The 23,985-nt window shown below is 37.2% G+C and overlaps 2 protein-coding genes across 6 annotated transcripts; both read left to right on the forward strand.

The window, feature by feature from the left end:
- Nucleotides 1-2: 2 nt before the first annotated feature.
- Nucleotides 3-440, forward strand: LOC127639488 (hydroxyacyl-thioester dehydratase type 2, mitochondrial-like). Its single transcript, XM_052121538.1, has one exon. It carries the CDS (start codon nt 3-5, stop codon nt 438-440), a length of 438 nt encoding a protein of 145 aa, XP_051977498.1.
- A 1,118-nt stretch (nt 441-1,558) lies between these two features.
- Nucleotides 1,559-22,033, forward strand: LOC127639697 (PX domain-containing protein kinase-like protein). 5 transcript variants are annotated; one of them, XM_052121861.1, is made up of 19 exons: nt 1,559-1,830; nt 3,437-3,487; nt 5,300-5,347; nt 5,591-5,777; nt 5,904-5,981; nt 6,929-7,002; nt 8,038-8,112; nt 9,787-9,891; nt 10,085-10,186; nt 10,300-10,461; nt 10,736-10,853; nt 12,509-12,587; nt 12,776-12,824; nt 12,910-12,987; nt 15,173-15,259; nt 15,389-15,452; nt 16,159-16,221; nt 17,732-17,759; nt 19,704-19,823. In XM_052121861.1, exons 1-18 carry the CDS (start codon nt 1,717-1,719, stop codon nt 17,746-17,748), a joined length of 1,551 nt encoding a protein of 516 aa, XP_051977821.1. In that variant the 5' UTR covers nt 1,559-1,716; the 3' UTR covers nt 17,749-17,759; nt 19,704-19,823. The 5 variants fall into 5 exon arrangements, with proteins under 5 accessions (XP_051977821.1, XP_051977822.1, XP_051977818.1 ...); XM_052121862.1 differs by having other exon boundaries at nt 16,162-16,221; XM_052121858.1 differs by lacking the exon at nt 17,732-17,759 and having other exon boundaries at nt 19,704-22,033.
- Nucleotides 22,034-23,985: the final 1,952 nt, after the last annotated feature.

A 23,985-nucleotide genomic window follows, 5' to 3' on the forward strand; every position in this document is an offset into this window, starting at 1 on the left:
CAATGACAGTTCCTGGTTGCCTCGCTGTAGGGTACAGGTCACTCTACATTGGGGAACGAGCATCTCTAACGAAAACATTCAGTGCCAAAGATGTTGCACTTTTTGCTGAGCTGACAGGGGACACCAACCCGCTCCACCTCGACCCAGAGTACGCGAAAACAACCTCTTTCGAGAGCCCCATTGTTCATGGAGTGCTGATTAACGGTCTGATCTCAGCGGTTTTGGGTACGAAAATGCCCGGTAAAGGCTGCATTTTTCTCTATCAGGAAATACGCTTTCCGGCACCGCTCTACATCGGAGAGGAAGTGGTGGCGGAAGCTGAGGTCAAAAATATAAAAATGTCCTTTGCTTTCATTTCTGTTTCCTGCGCTGTCAAAGACAAAGTGGTGATGGAGGGAGAGGTTATGGTCATGATGCCAGAGAACGCACAGGGATCATGAGAAACTGCTTACATTTTGAGTGGATGTTGTTCAGGTTTTTGTGTTTATGTACTAAATATGCTGCCAGGAATCAAATGTTCTTTCTAGATTATTTGTGTTGTTTTGAAAGGTGATGCTTTGGTTTCACTCAGTGATTTTATCTCTTTAATAAAGACTAGAGAGTTGCTATTTGGTATTTTCTGCATTCATGATTTTAAAATGATACAAAAAATATTAAATATTAAAAAATGTTTTTTAAAATGTAATTAAATAATATTTTTTTTATACATTTAATTTAGAAGAAAATAAGCATCATCAATAAGATGATCATTAACATAACAGCCAAAGTAATATGCCTATAAGATACAGAAAATAATTCTATATATTGTAGAAAACGAAGCCAATCAACTCTTGTAGTTCTTTGGTTTGGGATAGGGTTGGTTTGTTAATCCTAAATTAACCTTTAGGTAACCCTAACTTTATATTCTTAATGTTAACAAAAAACTTAAAAATAAATATAATAAATAAAATGGTGATTTTATATAATATTTAATATTATAAAGTAATAATGTTAATGGAATAATATAATATAAAAATATATTTGAATTTTACATGGATACAAATTATATATACAATGTAGAATAAATAAAATATATTGAAATTTGTATGTATTCATATGTCACATGTCATATCTGGTCACGTGATTTTTGCCCTCCAGTATTTAGCTTCAATGCTAGCAGATTAACAATCACGCAAAGCTTGTTTTAAGAAAATAATTGGAAACATCACAACAACAAGAACATAAATGAGGTCAAAACAGCTTTTTTCTTACCTTGTCAAATATTTTATTTAATATGGAACGTCATAGAAAAAGATTTGACTAATTTTAGCTCTGAGCCCAATGGGATTTCCGTTTTATGTACTTACTAAAATAACTTTCCCAAATAAAAAAACACATTAACATATATTATTTATAATTTATATATTAAAAAATATATAAATAGCCTACATTTATTTAATTATGTATTTATTTTTATTTATATATATATAAATAAATAATGTAACCTAATGCGAAGTCATATTCACTGTAACACCCCGAGTGTGTCCAAGCTCTCTCGTGTAAAACATCTACGCTGAGATTTCACTGGCACTTTCTGATTCGTGTTTCCCACGTTGTTATCAACAGAGAGAGAGACGCGCAGTGGAGGAGAAGCAGCGAAATATCACATCTCCTTACCGACCGGTGCGGGCTCTCGGTTATACCGAACTGGGTCTGTTTGTGTTGTTTTGATCCGAGATGGCGTTCATGGAGCAGCAGACGCCGCCGTTGTCGGGCAGGAAGCCGCCGCTGGACGACACCGTGCCGCTGAGCGCCGTGATCGAGGCCAGCCAGAGTTTACAGTCGCACACGGTAAACGGAATCGCGCTGATCGGGTGTTTATGTTCGGGCTCGGACCCGGGGGGTGTCGTTTAAACGGATTTGGATCCACAAAACCTTGATTGACGTTAAACGTCTTTGATTAGCGACAATTTGCGGATTAATTTAAAAATAATCGATTAGATTAGCGTATTCAGGGTCAGTTTTACAGGACATTTTTGTTTTAATGTTAATAAATAGTTAATAAACACTATATAGAGAGAAGTAAACAAACAAGCAGGTTTTTTAAGCCAAACTTTACATTTATTGTTGTTAAACGTCATCGATTAGCGATAATTCACAGATTAATTGAAATAATGATCGATTAGATTAGCATATTCAGGGTCAATTTTACAGAATATTTTTGTTGTAATGTTAATAAATAGTCAATAAACACTATAAATAGCGAAGTAAACAAACAAGAGGGTTTTTAAAGCCAAACTTTACATTTATTGTTGTTAAACGTCATCGATTAGCGATAATTCACAGATTAATTTCAAAATAATCGATTAGTTTAGCATATTCAGTGTCAGTTTTAGGTGACATTTTGACATTTTAGTTTTAATTTGAATGTAAATAGTCAATAACGACTATATAGATATTTTATATAAATTATCAATTATACATTTTGAATGAAAGGATCATGATTATCAGCATTTAAATCAATTAATTTTGAAATTAAAGAAGAATTTTGATGAAGTATTTCCATACAAATTTGAAAGGATCCCATCCATACATGATGGTATAGACATCTCATGTGACTCTTGTGGCTTCATGGTCAGATATGAAAAATGATCTTTTGCATTATGGATGAAAGAAATGTCTGTGTTGTGAAACCAAAGCCCCATGAGAGTGTCATTTATTCATCTGTTTTGGTTTCATTTATGTAAAAGTTCAGTCTAGTAAACCACATTCATTTCTCGGTGCTGTAAAATATACACTCGTCTTTTAAAAAACATTCCCTCTTTATTTACATTTTGGTCAAACTTCCAATAGTCTTTCAACATGCTCCAATAATCAGTCATAGAGCGGATGTCACCCAAAATACTTGTGCTCTTGTCATGCATGATGGAAACTATGAACACAATGAGCCAGTTTGTGCTTGTGTTAGTTTAATGGAAAGAATCAGGTGACATTTTAAAGGAAAGTCAAACATTAATGGGCATAAGGTACAAAAAGTCACCATAAACGACAGGGTCACCATGAGGGTTTTGAAGGTTTTCGACATTTTGAAAGTCTTTGGACTTCCTGTTTAGTCATTCCTTACATTGAAGTTGTGAAAACCACAAATCTTGCAGTCACTTACTTGAATGGGCAATATTGTGGAGACCAAAGAAAGACCAAAAGAAAATTCCCAGTTGTGCTTGTTTGGTTTTTTTTTTACAGTTATGCTTAAAATCGACATGAAACGACACTTAAGTGAAAGAAGATATTTAAATAGAAAAACTGTATGGCAGGACTCGATTGAATCGCACAGGAATTGATTGGTTCTCGAAAGTGGGTGTTATTGACCAGAATATTGCTCATTTATTGGTTTATTTATTTATTATTCATTTTTTAATGTTTGTTCATTTTTGTGTATTTGTCTCTCTGTTAACAGGAGTACATCATTCGTGTTCAAAGGGGAGTTTCCACAGACAACAGTTGGACGGTGAGTAAACTTAATATACATGTCAAGGGACCGTTTTTGCGTTCTCTTGCGCAGTTTTATAATAGTTTTTCATGAACATGCACTAGACGGACATTTTCGACCATTACACCGCTTTAGCTGTTATTTCAGCATCTCGCGCAGAAATGCTGAACTTAAAAGTAGTTCAACTTTTATAAATATGTTTCAAGCGTTTGTTCTGTTTTTTGTTGCATTGTGACTGAATTAAAAAACATTTTTAAAGATTTGTTTACATTTTTTTAAAAGCTAAAGGGCTTGCTGACGTCGGAAAAGTATACTATGAGCCTGATTTCGCGAAAATTACGTGACTGTGCAACATTTTTGTAAATTATAATACGTGGGTCCTTATCGCAGCAGTTCCCTGGTGAAATGTCCACTGGGTGGCGATATAAGCAATAAAGATTTTCTCCCAAACTGTTTTTTTAAGGTTAATGCTCTACCGACCTCCCTACCTTAAACCTAAACCTAACCGATAGTGTCATAAAAGTAGAGCTCGACCGATATTGTTTTATAATGACCGATATGATGCTGATTATTTTGGCGTTCAAGTGTCTGTTAACCAGTATGCATAACCAATTTATTATTATTGTTTGACACTATTCTTTGTTATTAGGCACATTAACAACTTAATCACTTATAACTCTGATGAACTGCTTTACAAAACTATATTTGTGCACTGTCTACGAAGAATTAATTTTAGTTGCAATATATACTTGTTCAAAGACCCCTAATTTAATATTAAAAATGTAAATTATTTTGTGTCTACCTTTTGCAATAAACCCGATATTAAAGTACCGATGACCAATGAAGTGGAAAAGTGTAAATATCAGTTAAAAATATCGGTCGAACTGATTATTGGTCTATCTCTAATGAAAAGCAAATGAAAAACAGATGAGGATTATAGGGTTAATGCTCTATCGAGTTTTAAGTCAACAACGCCGACCTCCCGATACATTAACCTTAAACCTAAACATATCCAATGATGTCAGAGAAGCAAATGTGGGATAAAAAACACAAATGTTGAAACGATAACAACGGCATTTTGTGGTGCTTCTATGACAGTTTCGGCTCACATGTTGACATGACAGGACTCGTACCCCGTTCCATTGCATTGCAAGTGCAATGCTCGAACAAGCTATAAAAGTTGTAGTTTACATAATGCAAATGTCAAAATGTGTCGCCCTTACAAGTCACTCACTATAGTAAAAGTGTTTAGTTGTCATGGTAGCATTGTGTGAGGAACCGGGCAAAAATGGTAATTAACTGATAATCTGGAATCCACTGAGTGACTCCAGTCAGGCTTCCTAAGCAACCAATTGGCCCGGTTGCTAGGGAGGGTAGAGTCACATGGGGTAACCTCCTTGTGGTCGGAATAATGTGGTTCTCGCTCTCGGTGGGGCACGTGGTGAGTTGTGTGTTGATCCCGTGGAGAATAGCGTGAGTCTCCACATGCACTAGGTCTCCGTGGTAATGCGCTCAACAAGCCACGTGATAAGATCGCGGATTGACGGTCTCAGACGTTCAGGCAACTGAGAGTTGTCCTCCACCACCCGGATTGAGGCGAGCCACTATGCCACCACAAGGACTTAGAGCGCATTGGTAAATGGGCATGCCAAAATTAGGTAGAAAAGGAGAGAAAATCCCCCCCATTCCCCCAAAAAATTTACTGATAATCTGCCGTTTTACTGAATAAATTCATTGTCGTTGTAGGACCTCAAGTGTTATAACAGGATACGTACAATGAGCCACATAATTTAACTTTAAATATTGATTTGCGGTCTTCATTTTTCACAGGTCATCCGACGATACAGCGACTTTGACATGCTGAATAATAGTTTACTGGTAAGTGTGGCGCTTAAACAAGTTATCCATTCCCGTAAATGTGTTTGACTGCTGGCGTTTCCTCTTCATTTCAAAGCATTGTGACCTCACAGAGGCTGTGGTCGACTCACTCAACTGTTGCTGAGTCCTCAAAAATGCACATGCCTGAATATCCTAAACTTCTGTGGAAAGTAAAATGTAACTTTGGGCCAAATTCTCTCTTTTTCTCTTTCTCCCTTTCTCACCTCACCTCCATTTTAATAGATCACTGGCCTAAACTTGCCACTTCCACCTAAGAAGCTAATTGGAAATATGGATCGAGAGTTTATAGCTGAGCGTCAAAAGGGTCTTCAGGCTTATCTGAACTACATCACGCGACACCACGTCCTGTCCAGCTGTGAGCTGGTCAAAAAGTTTCTGGACACAAGCAATTATTCAGCAAACTACACAGGTAACAGGACCAGGACGTGTTAATCTGGATTACTAATGATTAATGGTCCCAAGATTGTTTTACAACTAAATAATGTTTTATTTACTACTAAATTATACCTGTAACAACTTTCCTTCTTCTTTTCAGAAATAGCCCTTCAGCAGGTGTCCATGTTCTTTAGATCTGACCCAAAATGGGAGGTTATTGAGCCGTTGAAAGACATTGGTGAGTAAAGCAGTTAAGTTATTTGCCAGTAGGCCAAACCTTTTCATCTAAAGCTACCAAGGCCATGTTCACACTATTACGTTTTTAGTTGAAACCACATTGTTTTTGCTGCATTTGCGCCATTCATCCACTCAGTTTTATTGATTTTTATTTCACGTGGTGACACAGTTTATATTCAGATCTCAGTGTCAGACGCTGCTGTTCACTTTGAAACATCGAGTGTTCCTGACACCTTGATGGATTTCAGATGCTCATGGGAAATATTTCCTCGAAAATAACCTGAGCTTCACAGTCAAGACACATTTGGGAAGAAATGTGCTCCCTAGTCTTTTTCAGTGGAGGGTGTATTAACATTAACATTAACAAAGCATTACAAAACATGAAATTACATTCACAGATTTGAATGCAAATATCAGGAAAATTGTCAAGAGCTTGTCTATTTTTAGTATCATTAAAAACCCCTTTTTATGACAAAAAATAAGTTAATTGTCAAATTACTGTCATGAGAATTAAGCATATTTCCCCTGTTAATTCTCATTACCATAATGGAGAAAATCTCATTCTCATTTCTCTAATGTTACAAAATATATAATAGATTATTTACAGTTTAAAGTACAGTTGTAATACATAATGGATGTATTTGTTGTACTGAATTTAATTTAAGTTGAATGTAAATTTAAAAAATATTGTGTACGGTCAGGATGATTTTTATTACTGTGTCATCAAAATAAAGATTTCTTTCAAATAACATTATTGAGAATTTGGGTGGAAAATGTGCTTATTTTTTGTGAAATTATTGTCCAATGCAAATATTAATGGACCTAAAAGTAAGCTTTATTTTCTTTATGTAAAATGTAATGTTTTTATTTATTTATGTATTTTAAATTGGGGGTGAAATATGACCACGATATTTCTTTGTGAGGTTTACCCAGTCTGTGTTTTTGCAGGCTGGCGATTACGCAAGAGGTACTTCTTGGTCAAAGACAAAGAACAACCCAAAGAGAAACAAGTCTTAAGTTGGGTGAGTTCCATTTCAGAAAGACATGCACAAAAACTCAATGCAAAAATATCAATAAGACTGTAGAGCGGAGGTGGCGGACTGGGCTGGAACGACACACGCCTGTCCCCAATCAGCCTGATGAGGCGCACGAGGGATAAAGGCAGCCGGAGACGACAGTTCAAGAGAGAGAGAATTACGGGCAGCTGCCCTGTGTGTGTTTATGTTTGTGTGTTTTGGTTTAAGTTTATCATTAAACATTTTATATTGTCAAGCCGGTTCTCGCCTCCTCCTTGCCCATCTTAACCCCCTTTACATTGGTGCCGAAACCCTGGAAGGAGGAGGGAGTAGCCCGACCGCCCGGACGTGGGGAACGGCCGCCGTCCGCGGGGCGAGTGGGGACTAGACTCTCCGAACACCTGGCGTGATGGAGCCGCTGCCAGGGGTGGAGGAGTGCCCTGCCGTCCCCCACAAGCCCCGGGTACGGCAGTCGTTCCCCGCGGTCGGGCTACTCCGTCCCCTGGCAGATGGCAGCGGCGCTCCCCTGGGTGGACGGCAGTGTCGAGGACACTGCGCCGGGCATACCTCCTCCTTCCCGGGTTTCGGCACCAATGTTAAGGGGTTAAGATGGGAAGGAGGAGGCGAGAACCAGCTTCACAATATTAATACATTTTAATGATAAACTTAAACAAAAACACACAAACATAAACACACATAGGGCAGCTGGCCGTAATTCTCTCTCTCTCTCGAACTGTCGTCTCCGGCCGCCTTTATCCCCTGCATGCCCCATCAGGCTGATTGGGGACAGGGCGTGCATCGTTCCAGCACGGCTCCGCCCCCCTCCGCTCTACAAAGACTTTCCCCAGTCAATGTTAATCCAGTACTTTGACCCCAACGTGTTTAATTCTCATTTTTACATAACTCTGATGTTCTTACACTCTAATAATAGATTTGGCTGCATAAAGGACCTAACATAAACCTAATCACTCTTGACGTACTTATTTTCATTCAGCTTTATAATTAGCTGAAAGTGAGATTTTGTTTCTTTTCCAATTATAGGTTGATTTGGGTCCAGATAAATTCCTGTCGGACAAAGATCTTCAGTCTGCAATGAAGCTGCTTCCTACATTGTCTGTAAGTGCTATAAGCAGTAGTTTTTCCCTGAGGTCTTACAGTATTTATAATGTTGGTCAAGGTTTCTTGCACCAAAATATAGTGTAAATGGACTGGTTGGACTGGGGAAGGAGCTTTACGATTTGTTTTTTTCACGAAATTTCCCTTTGAAGTTCAGCTTCTCATTAGCTAATGGTCAGACTGACCTTGTCATGCGTTTCATGTTAACAGCATGTTCTGTATCTCAGTTGGGTTGCTTTAATCTGCTCCTCTGGAATGCAGACATCGCCATTATATGTCCTCCTACATCTAATGGTTCAGTTCAAATGTATTCCCGCAGTAATATGTCTTGGAGCATCTATTTTTTAATGGAAAGAACGTCTATCCCTTGGGTTCGATCTAAATGTGATTTTTCAATACATTTAGCAAGTTAATGGAGTCTTTTGTAGAAATGGTCTTTTTGTGAATCTTACCAGTTAAATCTCTTAGTACAGCTGAAGCAGGAAAATCAAGAGCACATGACAGTGTGTGTTAATCGCACACAAAACATCCAAACATTTGTGTCAAATGATAAGCTTCTTTAGTTCCCTGCAACACATTCACAACCATTGGCATTTGAAATGAATATGTGTGAAATAGCATTGAAATTATATGGAGGTTGCTTTTTAATAAGCATGATTTTACATCAATGTTCAGCATTATTTCACAATGTAAAAGGGCAATGATGCCTGAAAGCTGCAAGTCATGGGTTCGTCATGGAAAACCTGGAAATATCAGGGAATTTCTGGCCAAGAAAACTCTTAAAAGTAATGGAAAAATACAGTATCTCACAAAAGTGAGTACACCCCTCACATTTCTGGACATATTCACTTAGGGGTGTACTCACTTTTGTTGCCAGCGGTTTAGACATTAATGGCTGTGTATTGAGTTATTTTGAGCAGACAGCAAATGTACACTGTTATACAAGCTGTACACTCACTACTTTACATTGTAGCAAAGTGTCATTTCTTCAGTGTTGTCACATGAAAAGATATAATCAAATATTTACAAAAATGTGAGGGGTGTACTCACTTTTGTGAGATTCTGTATATAAAGAATATAGTGGTCTCCAATATTTCATAGGCTAGATATTATGTAGAGTTTGTTTAGAGTAAAACTAGCTTGCAAGCCCATTTGAGGACAAACCGTTCTTTTGAATCAGTTAATTTCAATGAATCAGTTAAACTGATTCACCGTTATTACCCATTCGCCATTAACGATTTATTGTTGAATCGGCCTTAATTTGAGGGACTTCTGAAAACACTTATCCAGTAATCACAAGAAACTAGAACAGTAATAGAAATGCACCATTATTACCCAGTAACCATAAATGTTTCATTGGTGAATCAGTCTTCATTTTTTACTTTTAAAAACATCTTTATCCAGTAATCAAAATCAACTGGAAAGTCATGGATATTAATGGATTAAATTGGCCAAAAAGTGTGGGAACCCTGAGGTCAGATGGTTTGTTTTTCTCCCTGATTTGTTTTTGTTTTTAAAGAATGTGTTCAGATGAAAATTGCGTTTAGCACTTTTTAAGTAAAGATCAAAGGTCAACATTTACCTCGTAACGCAACATGTGACATTCTTGTTCCGGGATTATTTTATTTTAAATGTCTTTATGTTTCTGACTGCAGCTCTTTTTTGTCTTTGTAGCATCCAAACATCTCTCCTGTGAGTTTCGCCATTACCAATGAATCATCTGCACTAGTCATTCGAGTTTTCAGCGAGAAAGGAACGCTGAGGGATCACATTTGCAAGGTTAGTTCCCCTTTTTTGTCTATTGAATAAATACATCCAAGATGCATGCTTATATTTAGTAGTTTAATCTGTTTTAGATTACCCTCAAATGAAAATTTTGAATATTTATTTTTATTTCATTTTTAATGACTGAAATTTCATATTGGAGTGAATTATCCCTTTAATGTACTACACTGATTTTCTTTTCTTTCAGGTGAAGCCAAAAGAGCCCTTTCTGAAGAAGTACTGCAATCCCAAAAAGATCGAAGGTTTGGAGCTGCAACAAATCAGAACTTATGGAAAACAGATTCTGGAGGTCTGTTGTGGCATTTAATAGCTAATGTACAAACCAAGCAAAATAACTAAGCAAACTTCATTTAATTTGTATTTTTCATTTTAAATTATATATAATTTCTGTGTTTTTTTCAGGCACTGAAATTTCTCCATGACAAGGGTTTTCCATACGGTCATCTGCATGCATCTAATGTTCTTATAGAGGAGAACACATGTAAACTGTTGGATGTAGAGAATTCATTACTGGGACTGCCATCATACTACCGTCCATACGTAACACAATTCAGGAAAATTAATGTAAGCTTCCTCTTATAATTGCTTTTACTAAAAATGAGACATGAAAACCAAAACAAAATTAAGTTTTAGGTAGTTTTAAGTGTGTATGCATTTCATTATTATTTTAATTATAACTGATAATTAATTAATTTATCATTTAATTCTAATACATTTACATAATTATTTATGACTTAATGAAATAAAATAATTAAACTTTAATAATTATCTTTTTAAATGGCTATCATCATTCACCACCAACCCACAATTACATCATAGTGATTTTTTCTTTCGTCAGACGACAGAAAGCATTGATGTGTACTCATTTGGACACTTGCTTTATGAAATGACGTACGGCCGCCCACCAGACGCTGTACCAGTGGATCAGTACCCTACTGCCCCATTTTCATACGTAGGTCAGTATGATTTTTAGCACTTTTATAAATATTCTCTCAAATATGCAATAGGGTACTTCTTTGTCAAATCACCCAAATTTCAGAAACTTACTCAGCTGAAATTTTTGACTTTGTTAATGTAAGAAAGATAAACATAATTGATGATAAAAAACTATATATTAAATGCCATGGATCAATATTTACTGAGGAATTCATGATTCAGTAGACAAGGGTCTAAATTACCATTTTCGCAAATGATTTTAGTGCAACATTACAGGTAAAAAAAGAACCTTAGAAAGGTAGCAATGTTTTTATTAAATTTTTAAACTAAGATAGGTAGGTCTATTGCTAAAATCAATTGACTTCAGGACCACTTGTTGCATTATATGCAAATGGCTAAGTCCAAAAATTGAAGAAGAAGAAAAATAAACTTTTTTTTGTGCTGTTTTTCCAAAGTTGGATTGCCTATAAATCCAGATGTATTAAAGATTTCTTAATATCCTCTTAGATTCTGGTTCAAAGCAAACTTTCCTTTTTGTATCATAATTTTTAAGGCCCTATATGTCTAAATCAGAGAGATATGGGGCTTTAAATGTGGCTCCAACTGAAAAAATGTCAATGATCGAATACCAAATGTGGGTAACATGGTATGAAGCTAGTTTTGTTTTTGTTTTATTAAAGTTTCTGTAGTACAAATAATGTTGAAACCAGAAATTACCATTATTTATTCACACAAAAACAACATCAACATCAATATCAAAATTTTTAATAGTCCAAAAATAATTTTTTTTTAAGAATAAGCGATACAGTAAATATTGAGCAAAAACAATGTCAATATCTAACTTTTTAAAAGTCCAAAAATACACAATTTTTAAGAATAAGCGACACAGTAAATATTGATCAATAACAATGTCAATATCTCAATTTTTAATAGTCCAAAAATACACAATTTGTAAGAATAAGCGACACAGTAAATATTGATCAATAACAATGTCAATATCTAAATTTTTAATAGTCCAAAAATACACAATCTTTAAGAATAAGCGACACAATAAATATTGATCAATGGCAATTCATATTTTGGCTTTCATTATCATTTATTTACATTTTTCTTTGACCATTAATAAAATGATCAAAAACAAAATCTTGGTCTGGAGCGATCTCGAATATTTGGGGTAAAATTAGCAAAATTCTGCCGAATGCATTTAAACTTGATAAATATATTACATGTAACAGTTCATATTATAATCAAATTAACCAAACATTTTAATAAATGATCATGCAAGCGGTGGGGGATGTGTAGAGATTTGTGAGCGCCATTGTTCCAATTCTTTTGAAATCTACTGAGCTTTCTTTAGACTGCGGGTGCAGATTGCGTGAGAGTCTGTCAGTTGAGTATTTCGCCGTAGCAGTGATCAGAGTATTGTCTGAATGTGGACACCATTAATGTTGTATATGGAATAGGCTAAATCAATAAGCAGATTAGTTGTGGTTTATTTAATCATTTGAATTTGCCATATCAAGCTTCAAGACTGTTGTACATTCCTGTACTATGGTTTGTTTTCCTACAGCAGTAATGCCAGAAATTCCAGTAATCTGCTGTTTGTTGGTCTGAATATGTTTTTCTCCATCGGTTTTATGAAATATGTGACTGTTTATTTTCTTATGTCCTACAGTGTCTGTACTTCAGTCCATTCTGTCCACAGAAGCTTGCAAAACAGGAATGCCAACCGTTTCCCAACTCCTGCAAACACCGTGAGTTACGACATTCAGGCCAGATTTAGCTTTTGGTTTTTGGACCATTACGATTTTAATTGTTAATGTCTTCATTGCTTAAAGCCATTTATTTTTGTATCACAGCTAAATACCTGACATTTGCAAATAGACCAGAGTTTTTCAGTATTACAGAGTAATTGTTGCTAATGTAACGCTTGTCTTTACAGGTTATTCAATGATGTGCTGCTGTATAATTTGGAGAAACCACAGTTTAAGGTAAAAAAGACAAACTAAGGGGAAAATAAACCCAAGGACTCGTTATCGTTGAATAATGAATGATTCTCCTCATTCTGAATTGCAGATGAGTTCTAAATTAAAGGAGGCTCTGAAATCGTCTAAAGAGTGTTTAGAGAAGCGTCTGCTGGAGGAACAGAGAACGGTCAGTGTGTTGCTTTATTCACTGATGGTCTCTTGTGCAAGACGACGTTCATCTCAGCTTGCTTAAGAAACGTTCAACGGTCTCGCAAGTGCAAATTCTACAAACTCGACCTAGAAAAGCTTATTTGATGACATCATTATGAGGGCTGTGCACCATTGAGATTGGAAATTCCTGGATTTGAATTGAACTTGAAATGAGCCTGCAAACAGGATGCAGAATTGCAGTTAAAAGTTGCATTTAAGGAAGTGATACGTTTTTAATAATATTATTTTTTGTGTGTGAATTGATCTCATACACACAACATAAGGAGTATGTCCACACACATTAGATATTAATAAATAATACTATATAATATTAATAAATACGTAACAAAATACATTTAATTTATACACTGGCAGCCAAAAGTTTGGAATAATGTACAAATTTTGCTCTTATGGAAAGAAATTGGTACTTTTATTCACCAAAGTGTCATTCAACTGATCACAATGTGTAAATCATATACAATATAGTTAGGACATAAATAACGTAAATAAATACTACTTCTTAAACTACTTCAAAGAGTTCTCATCAAAAAATCCTCCATGTGCAGCAATGACAGCTTTGCAGATCCTTGTTATTCTAGCGGTCAGTTTGACCAGATTCTCAGGTGACCTTTCACCCCACACTTCCTGTAGCACTTGACCTTTCACCCCACACTTCCTGTAGCACTTGCCATAGATGTGTCTGTCTTGTCGGGCACTTCTCACGCACCTTACAGTCTAACTGATCCCACAAAAGCTCAATGGGGTTCAGATCCGTAACACTCTTTTCCAATTATCTGTTGTCCAATGTCTGTGTTTCTTTGCCCACTCGAACCTTTTATTTTTCATTTTCTGTTTCAAAAGTGTCTTTTTCTTTGCAATTCTTCCCATAAGTCCTCCTGAGTCTTCTCTTCACTGTTGTTCATGAAACTGGTGTTTAGCGGGTAGAATTCAATGAAGCTGTCAGCGGAGGACATGTGAGGTGTCTATTTCTCAAACTAGAGACTCTGATGTACTTCTCCTCTTGTTTAGTTGTACATCTGGTCTTCCACATCTCTTTCTGTCCTTGTTAGAGTCAGTTGTGCTTTGTCTTTGAAGACTGTAGTTACACCTTTGTATGAAATCATCAGTTTTTTGGCAATTTCAAGCATTGAATCGCCTTCATTCCTCAAAACAATGATTCACTGATGAGTTTCTAGAGAAAACGGTTTCTTTTTTGCCATTTTTGATCTAATATTGATCTTAAGACATGCCAGTCTATTACATACTGTGACAACTCAAAAACAAACACATAGACAATGTTCAGCTTCATTTAATGAACCAAATAGCTTTCAGCTGTTTAATTTAATAGCAAGTGATTTTCTAGCACCAAATTAGCAATTTAGCATGACTAAACAAAATATTCAGATAATTAAAATGCATTAGATTCTTGTAGCAGAAGAGTTAATCATTGATAAGACAAAAAGCGGCTTTAGAATACAATGTGTTGTTTACTACCATATTATTGATCATAAGTAAATCATTGGCACACAGTTCACAGCAATCCATTACACAAGTGAAATTGTCGATCAGTTCAAGATTTATTATGAGGGCTTGTTTAAGGACCCGTCAATGTACACCTGCGTCAGACATGCTTGTGTGGTGTCTCTGGTGCGTTGCGTCATAAACATATATTTTTAGGTCACTGTGTCAAGTTAAATATAGTTTAATACTTAGAATACATCTTGAGATCCTTGTACAAACTGTGTGTTGCTCATACAGCTGAAGTTGCACTTACTGCCCTCTGGAATAAACGGGTGGTACTACAAGCATTTCTCAGGAATCTTTTAATTAATTGGATTAATTGCGTAAATTTTTTTAACACGTTATTTTTAATAAAATTAATCGCACTGAATTAACGCATTAAATCGACAGCCCTAATATAAATATATATCTGTTTAATAAATGATTTAATTTATTATATTGTATCATATTTGTATTACATATTCAGTTCATTCCATTTATTTTTATAAAGGTGTGGCCAGTTCAATTCAAATTCAATGTTTGAAGGGAGCCGATTGTTAAAATCTGAATTTTGCCCGACCCTGATGTCTGACACAGCAGATGTCATTGAAGTCTTCTAAGTCGTTTTCAATGAATGAAACTGAAACCGTGTGTGTTTTCAGATCCACCAACACAAACGGTTGACACGAGCGCAGTCACACCACGGCTCAGAGGAAGAGAAAAGGAAACGGAAGATCTTGGCCAGAAAGGTGAGTTCGAAATCTTCACCTAATTAGGATTCACACACTGGATATGTTTTCATGACAATGCCCGCCCGTACCTTGTGTTTTGTCCTAAACATAATGATTTTTAAATCAAAACTGCCTTTTTGTTTCCAGAAATCCAGACAGTCAACTTACGAAAACGAGGAGGATCTCTGTGTGAAATACAACAACAACTCTGGTACATTTGATTTCCTTCATTTATTTATTTTATTCCAATAGACCATAAAAATTGATCTACACAGAAAAAACATTTCCAATCAGATTTCTCAATAGGGATTTCGGAAAGCCAGAAACCAATTTTACAACATTTGTTTTGATCCCACGTCTTTCAATGGATCTCGGAGAACATCGGCACAACATCCCAGATAAACTAGTATATTAACAAGGAGCTAGCTAGGTTACGTAGCAAGCCTTTGCTAGCCTGAAACAACTTGCAGCGTGGAGATTTCTGTGATTCCTGTTTATATGGTAACTGTGACTTCTCTGATTGGTGGATCTCACTTGAGGATTGTGGGTAATGTAGTTCTTCACTGGGAATTCAGCAATTCAATCTGTTAAAGTTTTATATATTTTTTGTTTTATTTTTCTGTGAATGAACTTGAAATCACACTGACTTCTACAGAAGTACATGCCTATATCATTGCTTAACTTCAGCGCACATGGTAGATCTTTAAAGGTTATTATTATCATTGCTACTATATTAGGTTGTTACTCAAAATCTATTTTGCTTGGGAGATTTTGAATGTTATTTTTACATCTGGATCCCTGCAGTTGAGCTTTGCAAATAACCGATTCTAGGTACAGTTCTCCATGTTTAAAAACAGTATTGATAATAATATAATGAGCATTCGTTCTCTCGACTGTTCTTATCTACCGTCGTCTAGCAGGTTCTGGGGCGAGTTCTCCTCCAACCTGCCCGTCCTCACCCACTCCGCTACATGGATCAGGTACGTCCCGTTTAAAACTCCATCCGTCCTAAACCATTATGTGAACCACACCATAAATCAAACTTTCCTCTTCCACAGTCAGTGTGCGTTATAACAATCACAGTTTTCCCAGTAGCAGAACATTACATACAGTTCTGTATTTTATATTTGTTTTTTGATGTGGTAACGTGTTTTAGATTGTAACTCCCCTCAGAGAATGTGTTTTACACTGTTGTTTTAACATGATCTTTTCTGTCTATCAAATATAGATTAATCATGACCTATTCATCTAAAAAGCACTTTTCCAGAATAGTGTACAAATTAGTGTCCCGTTATATTTTTTAAAGCTTTAGAGGCACAAATTCCATGTTCCCATGTGAGAACTATTAGATATGTTAAAATAAAAAACATCAAATTAGCCTAGCATAAAAAGTAGCAAGTTTCATATACATCAAAATCTGTATATTTGGGGGTCTGGGTTGCTCAGCGAGTATTGACGCTGACTTATCGACCCTGGAGTTGCGAGTTTGAATCCAGGGGTGCTGAGTGACTCCAGCCAGGTCTCCTAAGCAACCAAATTGGCCCGGTTGCTAGGGAGGGTAGAGTCACATGGTGTAACCTCCTCGTGGTCGCTATAATGTGGTTCTCGCTCTCAGTGGGGTGCGTGGCGAGTTGTGCGTGGATGCCGTGGAGAATAGCATGAAGCCTCCACACGCGCTACGTCTCCATGGTAACGCGCTCAACGAGCCAAGTGATAAGATGCGCGGATTGACAGTCTCAGACGCAGAGGCAACTGAGATTCGTCCTCCGCCACCCGAATTGAGGCGAGTCACTACGCCACCACGAGGACTTAGAGGGCATTGGGAATTGGGCGTTACAAATTGGGGAGAAAATTATTAGAAAAAAAGTCTGTATATCCCCCGTTTGCCGTCATTATTTTCACTTAATCCATTGAATTGAAATTCAATTAATGGTATTAAAACACTTTGATATGAAATATAAGGTTACCAATAACTACAAACCAACATTCGGTCCCAAACTAGCTTGCCGCTAAAAAGGTTTTCAACCATGTTGCCCATTCAGGTGGACTTTATGGATATATTTATATACTGTATATATATATATATATATATATATATATATATATATATATATATATGTCCATTTAATTTTGATGCTTATTTATTGTGAATTACTAGAAAATAATCAAATGACACACATCAGGGTTTTTATCGATTTTTTGCAACTTGAATATGAACAGAAAATATGACAGCTCATATAAGATTTAGGTTGACGAGATCGCCATTTTCTGGTTTGAGGACCTGATTTGTACCCTGTTTAAGAAAAGTGCCCTAATTTCCCAGATGAATCATCAGTTGATTAGAGATTCCTCTTGAAATCTGTTGCAACCTCCATTCATCTTACCAGATCATAATCATCTCTTCCAGTACGATGTGTCGTCTCATTCTGAAATGACCAGTAACTGTCTGTCTCTCTCTCTCTCTCTCTCTTATGCTGTCTTCAAAACTAGAGCATGCGCCATTTTGAACATGTGTGGGGTAAAGTAATCCAATAATAATCTATTTCCACCCTAAAGTTGCAACTCACCCTCCCTCAGTAGTAGATTCTGATTCCCAACAACAAATCTGTTACTCATCAATATTAACGTATGCAAATCCATGCAAACGAGGTCTTTCGAGGCTACTGAGACGGGTAAATGCAACTTTAAAACTTCACAATCTGCTGACTATTCTGGTGCAAATGTGTTCATTCTGGGATTTTAGGGCTTGTGTCAGAGGGTCAATTCTCAATGACACTTTGATAGGAATGCTGTGGATTGTGATGGTTGTAAAAATATTACAATTTTAATTCATGTCATGGCCACTGGTAAAACTGAGCACAACTAGTATGCAGAGTTGACAATATTTGCATTTCATTGATTGGTTAAGAAGGCATGAGTCACTTATTTCTCAGAAGGTGATTGGCCAGTAAATGCACATTGTATCGGCAAATCAGCACTAAGCTCTCTATGATACTTAAAGTCAACATGAAATGGCAATCGCAACACATTTTACTTCCATAATGTGACATAATTGAAACAGCACAAACATTCAAACATCATTTCTCATTGTAGTCAGAGACACTGCTTTTGAGTCGGTGTGTCGGACAAGTCCAAGCAAATGGGGTTTTCACAACATATGTTGCACGATATTTATTGTATGGACCCTTTTCACACATCCGGGTTTTGGAACGCAGAAGTAAAGGATTACAGGGTGAATGGGAGACCACACAATGAATGCTCAGTGGTAAAAGACGCTGGCTACCACCCCTGGAGTTCATGAGTTTGAATCCAGGGCGTGCTGAGTGACTCCAGTCAGGTCTCCTAAGCAACCAAATTGGCCCGGTTGCTAGGGAGGGTGGAGTCACATGGGGTAACCTCCTCGTGGCCGCTATTCTGTGGTTCGCTCTTGGTGGGATGCTTTGCGAGTTGTGCGTAGATGCCGCGGTGGATGGCGTGGGCCTCCACGCATGCTACGTCTCCACAGTTAGACGCTCAACAAGTCACGTTATAAGATGTGCGGATTGACGGTCTCAGACGTGGAGGCAACTGAGATTCGTCCTCCGTCACCCTGATTGAGGCGAGTCACTACGCCACCACGAGGACTTAGAGCAAGTTGGAAATTGGACATTCCAAATGGGGAGAAAAATCTCAAATAAATAAATGTGCAAATGTAAAAACGTTTGCTAGATTTACGCCGCCAAGTAAGGCGGAAACAGGTCATCATTAGTCATTGCAAGTTAATTGCCGATAGCCAGCCGAAGCTATTTTAATTTCATGTTGACTAGGGGCGGCTGTGGCTCAGTTGGTAGAGCGGGTCGGCCACTAATCGCAGGGTTGGAGGTTCGATTCCCGGCCCACATGACTCCACATGCCGAAGTGTCCTTGGGCAAGATACTGAACCCCAAGTTGCTCCCAATGGCAGGCTAGCGCCTTACATAGCAGCTCTGCCGTCATTGGTGTATGAGTGTGTGTGTGTGTGAATGGGTGATTGGGACACAGTGTAAAGCGCTTTGAAAACCGCTAAGTTTTAAAAAGCGCTATATACTGTAAGTGCAGACCATTTACTTTATATGATGGCACTTGTGGTAAGTGTATAACTTTGAAAAGCACCTGCACTTTACATACTGTTTACATAATGTTCAAGACTATAAATGCTTGGGTATACTTAATTTTTCCGCTTGCCATTCCGTCTTGTGCGTTTATAGCGCTCAGCCTTTCAAAGTATACTCTTTTAAACCATGAGCCCATACGTTCGACGCATGCAAGAAAAGCTAGGTGTGCGGACACTGGGATTACTGTGCTGATTACGTAACTTGTATCACGTGCACTGTGCGAGACATACCGCCACGTGGAAAACCGAAGTATACTTTGGCCTTAAGTAGGTGTTTATGTTATTAAAATGCAACTGGTCATAATTAACTCTTTTCTCTGATTCTCACAGGTGCACCTCCAGCGCCTCCTCTTCCTCCCCCTGCTGCTGCTCCTCCACCAGCTCCTCCTCCTCCAGGGCTCGATCCCAGCCCTCCGCCCCTCACACCTCCCAATGCCAACGGCGTTGGCAGGGGTGCCCTCCTCAGCTCCATCCAGTCGTTCAGCAAAGTCAAACTGAAAAAAGCAGAGACCGTTGACCACAGCGTCCCACACTTGTGAAACAAAGAAATTAAGGCAGCAAAACCGCAACGGGTTACCCCTTGTTTTAGTGCAATTCGTCCATTTGAACTTTTCATGGCTTTTTAGCTACTCTCGTCTAGTAGCGAAGAGTGACTATTTATTTTTGAACTTTAACGATGTTTGTTTTATTCTCTTTTCTGTAACAATTTGGACATGCATTTTTTTTATGGCGTTTGACCAGGGATGGATTATGACTTTCAAAGGCCCTGGGGCCAATTATCTCCAAGGGCCTCTCTCCTCCCAAAAGTTGTTGAGCGGGGACGGGGCGGTTTGTTGTTCATGCCCAAAAGGGTTTTCAAGCAGGGGGGATCACTAGATTGCGCAGCCTTAAAGCCCAGGGCACCCCTGGGCAGTCAAGGGCCCCTGGGCACGGGCCCCATTGGCCCAGTCGGTAATCCATCTCTGCTTGGACCAGACATCGTAGCTAATCCTCAGATGAAAAAATTATGACAGTGAAATCGCAAGGAGTTCCTCTTTGTTATAATGACATCCGTCCATTGCGAACTCTCTCATGGCTTTGAGCTACTTCCATTTAGCAGTGAAGCGTGATGGTCTATATTTAAACTTCAACGATGGACGTTCGTTTGTTTTATCCACATTCCATTTAGACATGGAGCCGTGCATTTGTTTTTCTTTGGTACTTAACGTAACCTACAAAATTTTGGACCAGCTATTGCACTTGGAGAAAAATGATGACAGCGACATATCTACTTTGTATTAGAGCATTTCGTGCACTGCAACCGTTTTCTTCTAGCAGTGTTTATATTTGAACTTCAACAACGTTTGTTTATTTGCTTCGTATGTAACAATTCATAATTGGAGCCCCCGCGTTTCTTTAATGCTGCTCGACGTAACCTAAACTATTCTGTTTGGACCAGCTATCATTTAATGTGACTTCAGACTCATTCTGAAGATAAAACAAATCTACATCTTTATTTTATTGAACGTCTCCAAAAGACGAGGGCACAAACTGGAGGAAAATAAGGACTGCACATTTATTACAAATAAAAATGTAATTGGGAGTTTATTGTTGGTTCATACTGCAGAATGTTGGCTGATATTTTAATTTAACAATTTGCAATATTATGCCTCTATTTTTGTTGTTGTTTAACGGATTGTGGTAAATTTGGAGGGTTTGGGTGCGATGATTCTTTTTAGCGTTTGCCACATTTACTATTGTGCCTAAAGCTGAGAGCTTTCTTCGTTCTCTTCTTTTTCCTGCGGAAAATTTGTACCTACATTGTTCGTATTTTCTCTCAGAACCAAGTCATAGATTGTATTCATGTTCTGCGAGATCACAATCAATCACAATACATATATCTTTATGCCCCTTATAACAGAGTTGCAATGGCTTTTATGCACCACTAACATGATTGTATAATGGCCATTGTGATGTATAATGGCCATTGTGATGGCACTTGTACTATCCACTTGTCCTATTGGTTGTTTGCAACCTGTTAGAGATTTTCAGCCAATTATAAATGACCAAGTGGTGAGAATGCTGGAAGTATCTCCTTATTTTGCACACCTATTGGGTGAAAATAACTTCTGTAATTAATGTATATTGCAAGGCTGTCTTGAAAACCAAACAGATTTGGTTATATATTTACCATTATGTATAATAATGCACAATAGTTCACCTTAAAGGTCATCTTTTGCTCTTTTAACAGTCAATGCATTTGGATATTGATTCACACAGACATTGAAAACATTACTGTTAAATACATACCGTAATACATGTACCGTAATTCTCTGCTTTGTTATTATCGTGGGGGAAAATGTAATTATATTTTCATTTTCGCTATAGCACTTTACCGCCAGTCTTGAAAAGATGAAACGTTGTAAAGTTTACACAGAGATTTATGTATGTCGAAGAACAGTTGAGAAGACAATGTTATTTTCAGAATAAAGGTTTAATAATGAAGAAATTTGCCGATTGGACGGTTGTTACAAGAACTGGAGGTGAACGTCCTCAAAATGCTAAAAGAAAAATACAATAAATGTTTTCCCTGTTCTAAGACTTATATTGGCTATATTTGAAAAGAAATTGTCTTGTGCTTTTAGCTGTGAACATTGAAGTAAAAACAATTAAACTAATGTTGTGTGGCTTCATCGTGTTTATTGATTATACAAATTGTTTTAATATGAAAAGGTATTAAGTAAGGCATACCTACTGTAAACTGGGTTCCTATTGTTATGGAAAACCCAGAAATATTAAAGAATGTAAACATTTTAATATTTCACTCCTCGAAACATCTGGGAAATGTATAAAATCTTAAAAGGTAACTTCATATTTCTGTATTATTTTGACCTATATCAGAGACTATTTAAACTGGGATGAAGCACCTGTATTAAAAAGAATGGGAGAAACTGAAATGCCCAATATGGTGGATGTGGAAACAGAAATCCCGCCTTACAGGTAAAAGAGCCAATCACCTTTTAGATACAAATATCGTCAGAAAAGTCCCTTTCAAGGCAAGTTAGTTCACTCAGCGGCAGGGCCGTAGCAGGGAATTGTAGGCCCGTTGACGATATATTGCTCAGTTTTAAATTTATTGTAAACACTTTCACCTTGATAGCTACGGCCCTGCTCCTGTGCAGCTATTTTCTATCTAAGCAAGCAGCATAAAATACTGCTCCAGTCTACTTCAATGGGGAAAGACTGAAATAAAAATTACAATCAAAGAACACACTTAAAATCAGCAGTAAAACCTGACAACAATGGTATCAAATATTGAGCATTTTTAGCTCAAATGAAATGCTAAAAATGCTATTATTCTGGCTGGTTCTGCTCGAGTTGTCAGATGATCTCTGTATCTAAAATGTGACTGGGTGACTCTTTTGCCTGTAGGTCGGGACTTGCTTTACTGCATCCGCCATATTGAGTGCAACAGTCTGATTGAAGAAGTAAAAATCCGATTTATTTATCCCATAGACTAATTGACTTTCAACAATAATTTATAAATCTTTAGACCTACCATGATCTCCGAGGTTGTTCATTGATGGTATATGCTTCCGTTTAGGCCAACCATCTGCGTTATCTCAACTTAATTGTTTAAAAATCTTGTTTGATTGCGGAATCATGGTAAACAACTACATTACCCATGGTACAGCAGAGAGAGTTCCACCAATCAGACCATAACGCTGTATAGTTATATATTTGTACATATCTGTATATATTTGCAGTAAACGTCCAAATATATTGTATCTATACTTATAGTCAACAACCTAAAATCAATAGTTTTATAAATTCACATTTTTTTTCAACGACATCATTCGCAATGCATCATGGGATTGTAGTCCGTGCCTTCATGACACAGGGAAAGTAAACATCCTTTATGTTTGTCTTTATGTCCGATTTTCAAAGTTGGTGATGTTGTGATTCTCCTCGGAGCTGGTTGTTTTGTTTCATGGCTCACAACTCTTTTTGAAGGATTTTATTAAAAGTTTACTGAAGAACTGAAAGGGGAAAATACTTTCGGAATCCAGACGGCTGAAAAATTGTGCGGTGACTGTTGCGCTCTATTTCTCCCATTCAGTTTAATACCAAAGCCCTTCTGATTTTTAAGCCTACAAAGTTAGCATAGACGGCCGTTCAATAGACATTCGAGGAGACAAGAGACCGTTCTTTTTGACTGGATGTCTATGGTTGAGATGCTTCACAAAGCTGAATAACCCGCTTTTGTGAGGAAACATTCCATCATTTTATGAATTAACAGCCTGTCCGCTAATCTTCAAAATTTTTACACTAAACAATCCTTTTGGAGTGAACTATGTGTGTAGTTTTCTATGATAAAATTGCTGTTTTATAAGAGAAGTCGAGGTCGGTTTTACGACCAGAAGGTGTCAGTTTACGGCTCCCTGTATTCATTTCTATAACATAGCAAACTGTCGTAAAATGCTAGTTAACCGTTACAGCCGATAGAACCAACCTCTTCAATGATAGAACCACTTATGTTGTTATAAAAGTACTATAAGATCTCTGTTAATACCCGTGCTCCGTCTCTGGCAAAAATAGTATTTTTTTCGGGCTAAAATAGTCTCTGCTGTCG

The sequence above is a fragment of the Xyrauchen texanus genome, chromosome 48, assembly GCF_025860055.1.
Source record: "Xyrauchen texanus isolate HMW12.3.18 chromosome 48, RBS_HiC_50CHRs, whole genome shotgun sequence".
NCBI classification, from domain to species: Eukaryota; Metazoa; Chordata; class Actinopteri; order Cypriniformes; family Catostomidae; genus Xyrauchen; species Xyrauchen texanus.

Bases quoted from the DNA above. Each gene is read 5' to 3' on its own strand.
- LOC127639488 (XM_052121538.1), top strand. From the start codon at position 3: ATGACAGTTCCTGGTTGCCTCGCTGTAGGGTACAGGTCACTCTACATT.
- LOC127639697 (XM_052121858.1), top strand. From the start codon at position 1,717: ATGGCGTTCATGGAGCAGCAGACGCCGCCGTTGTCGGGCAGGAAGCCG. The intron at 10,854-12,508 runs GTCAGTATGATT...TATGTCCTACAG, and splicing joins TGCCCCATTTTCATACGTAG to TGTCTGTACTTCAGTCCATT. The intron at 12,588-12,775 runs GTGAGTTACGAC...TTGTCTTTACAG, and splicing joins TCCCAACTCCTGCAAACACC to GTTATTCAATGATGTGCTGC.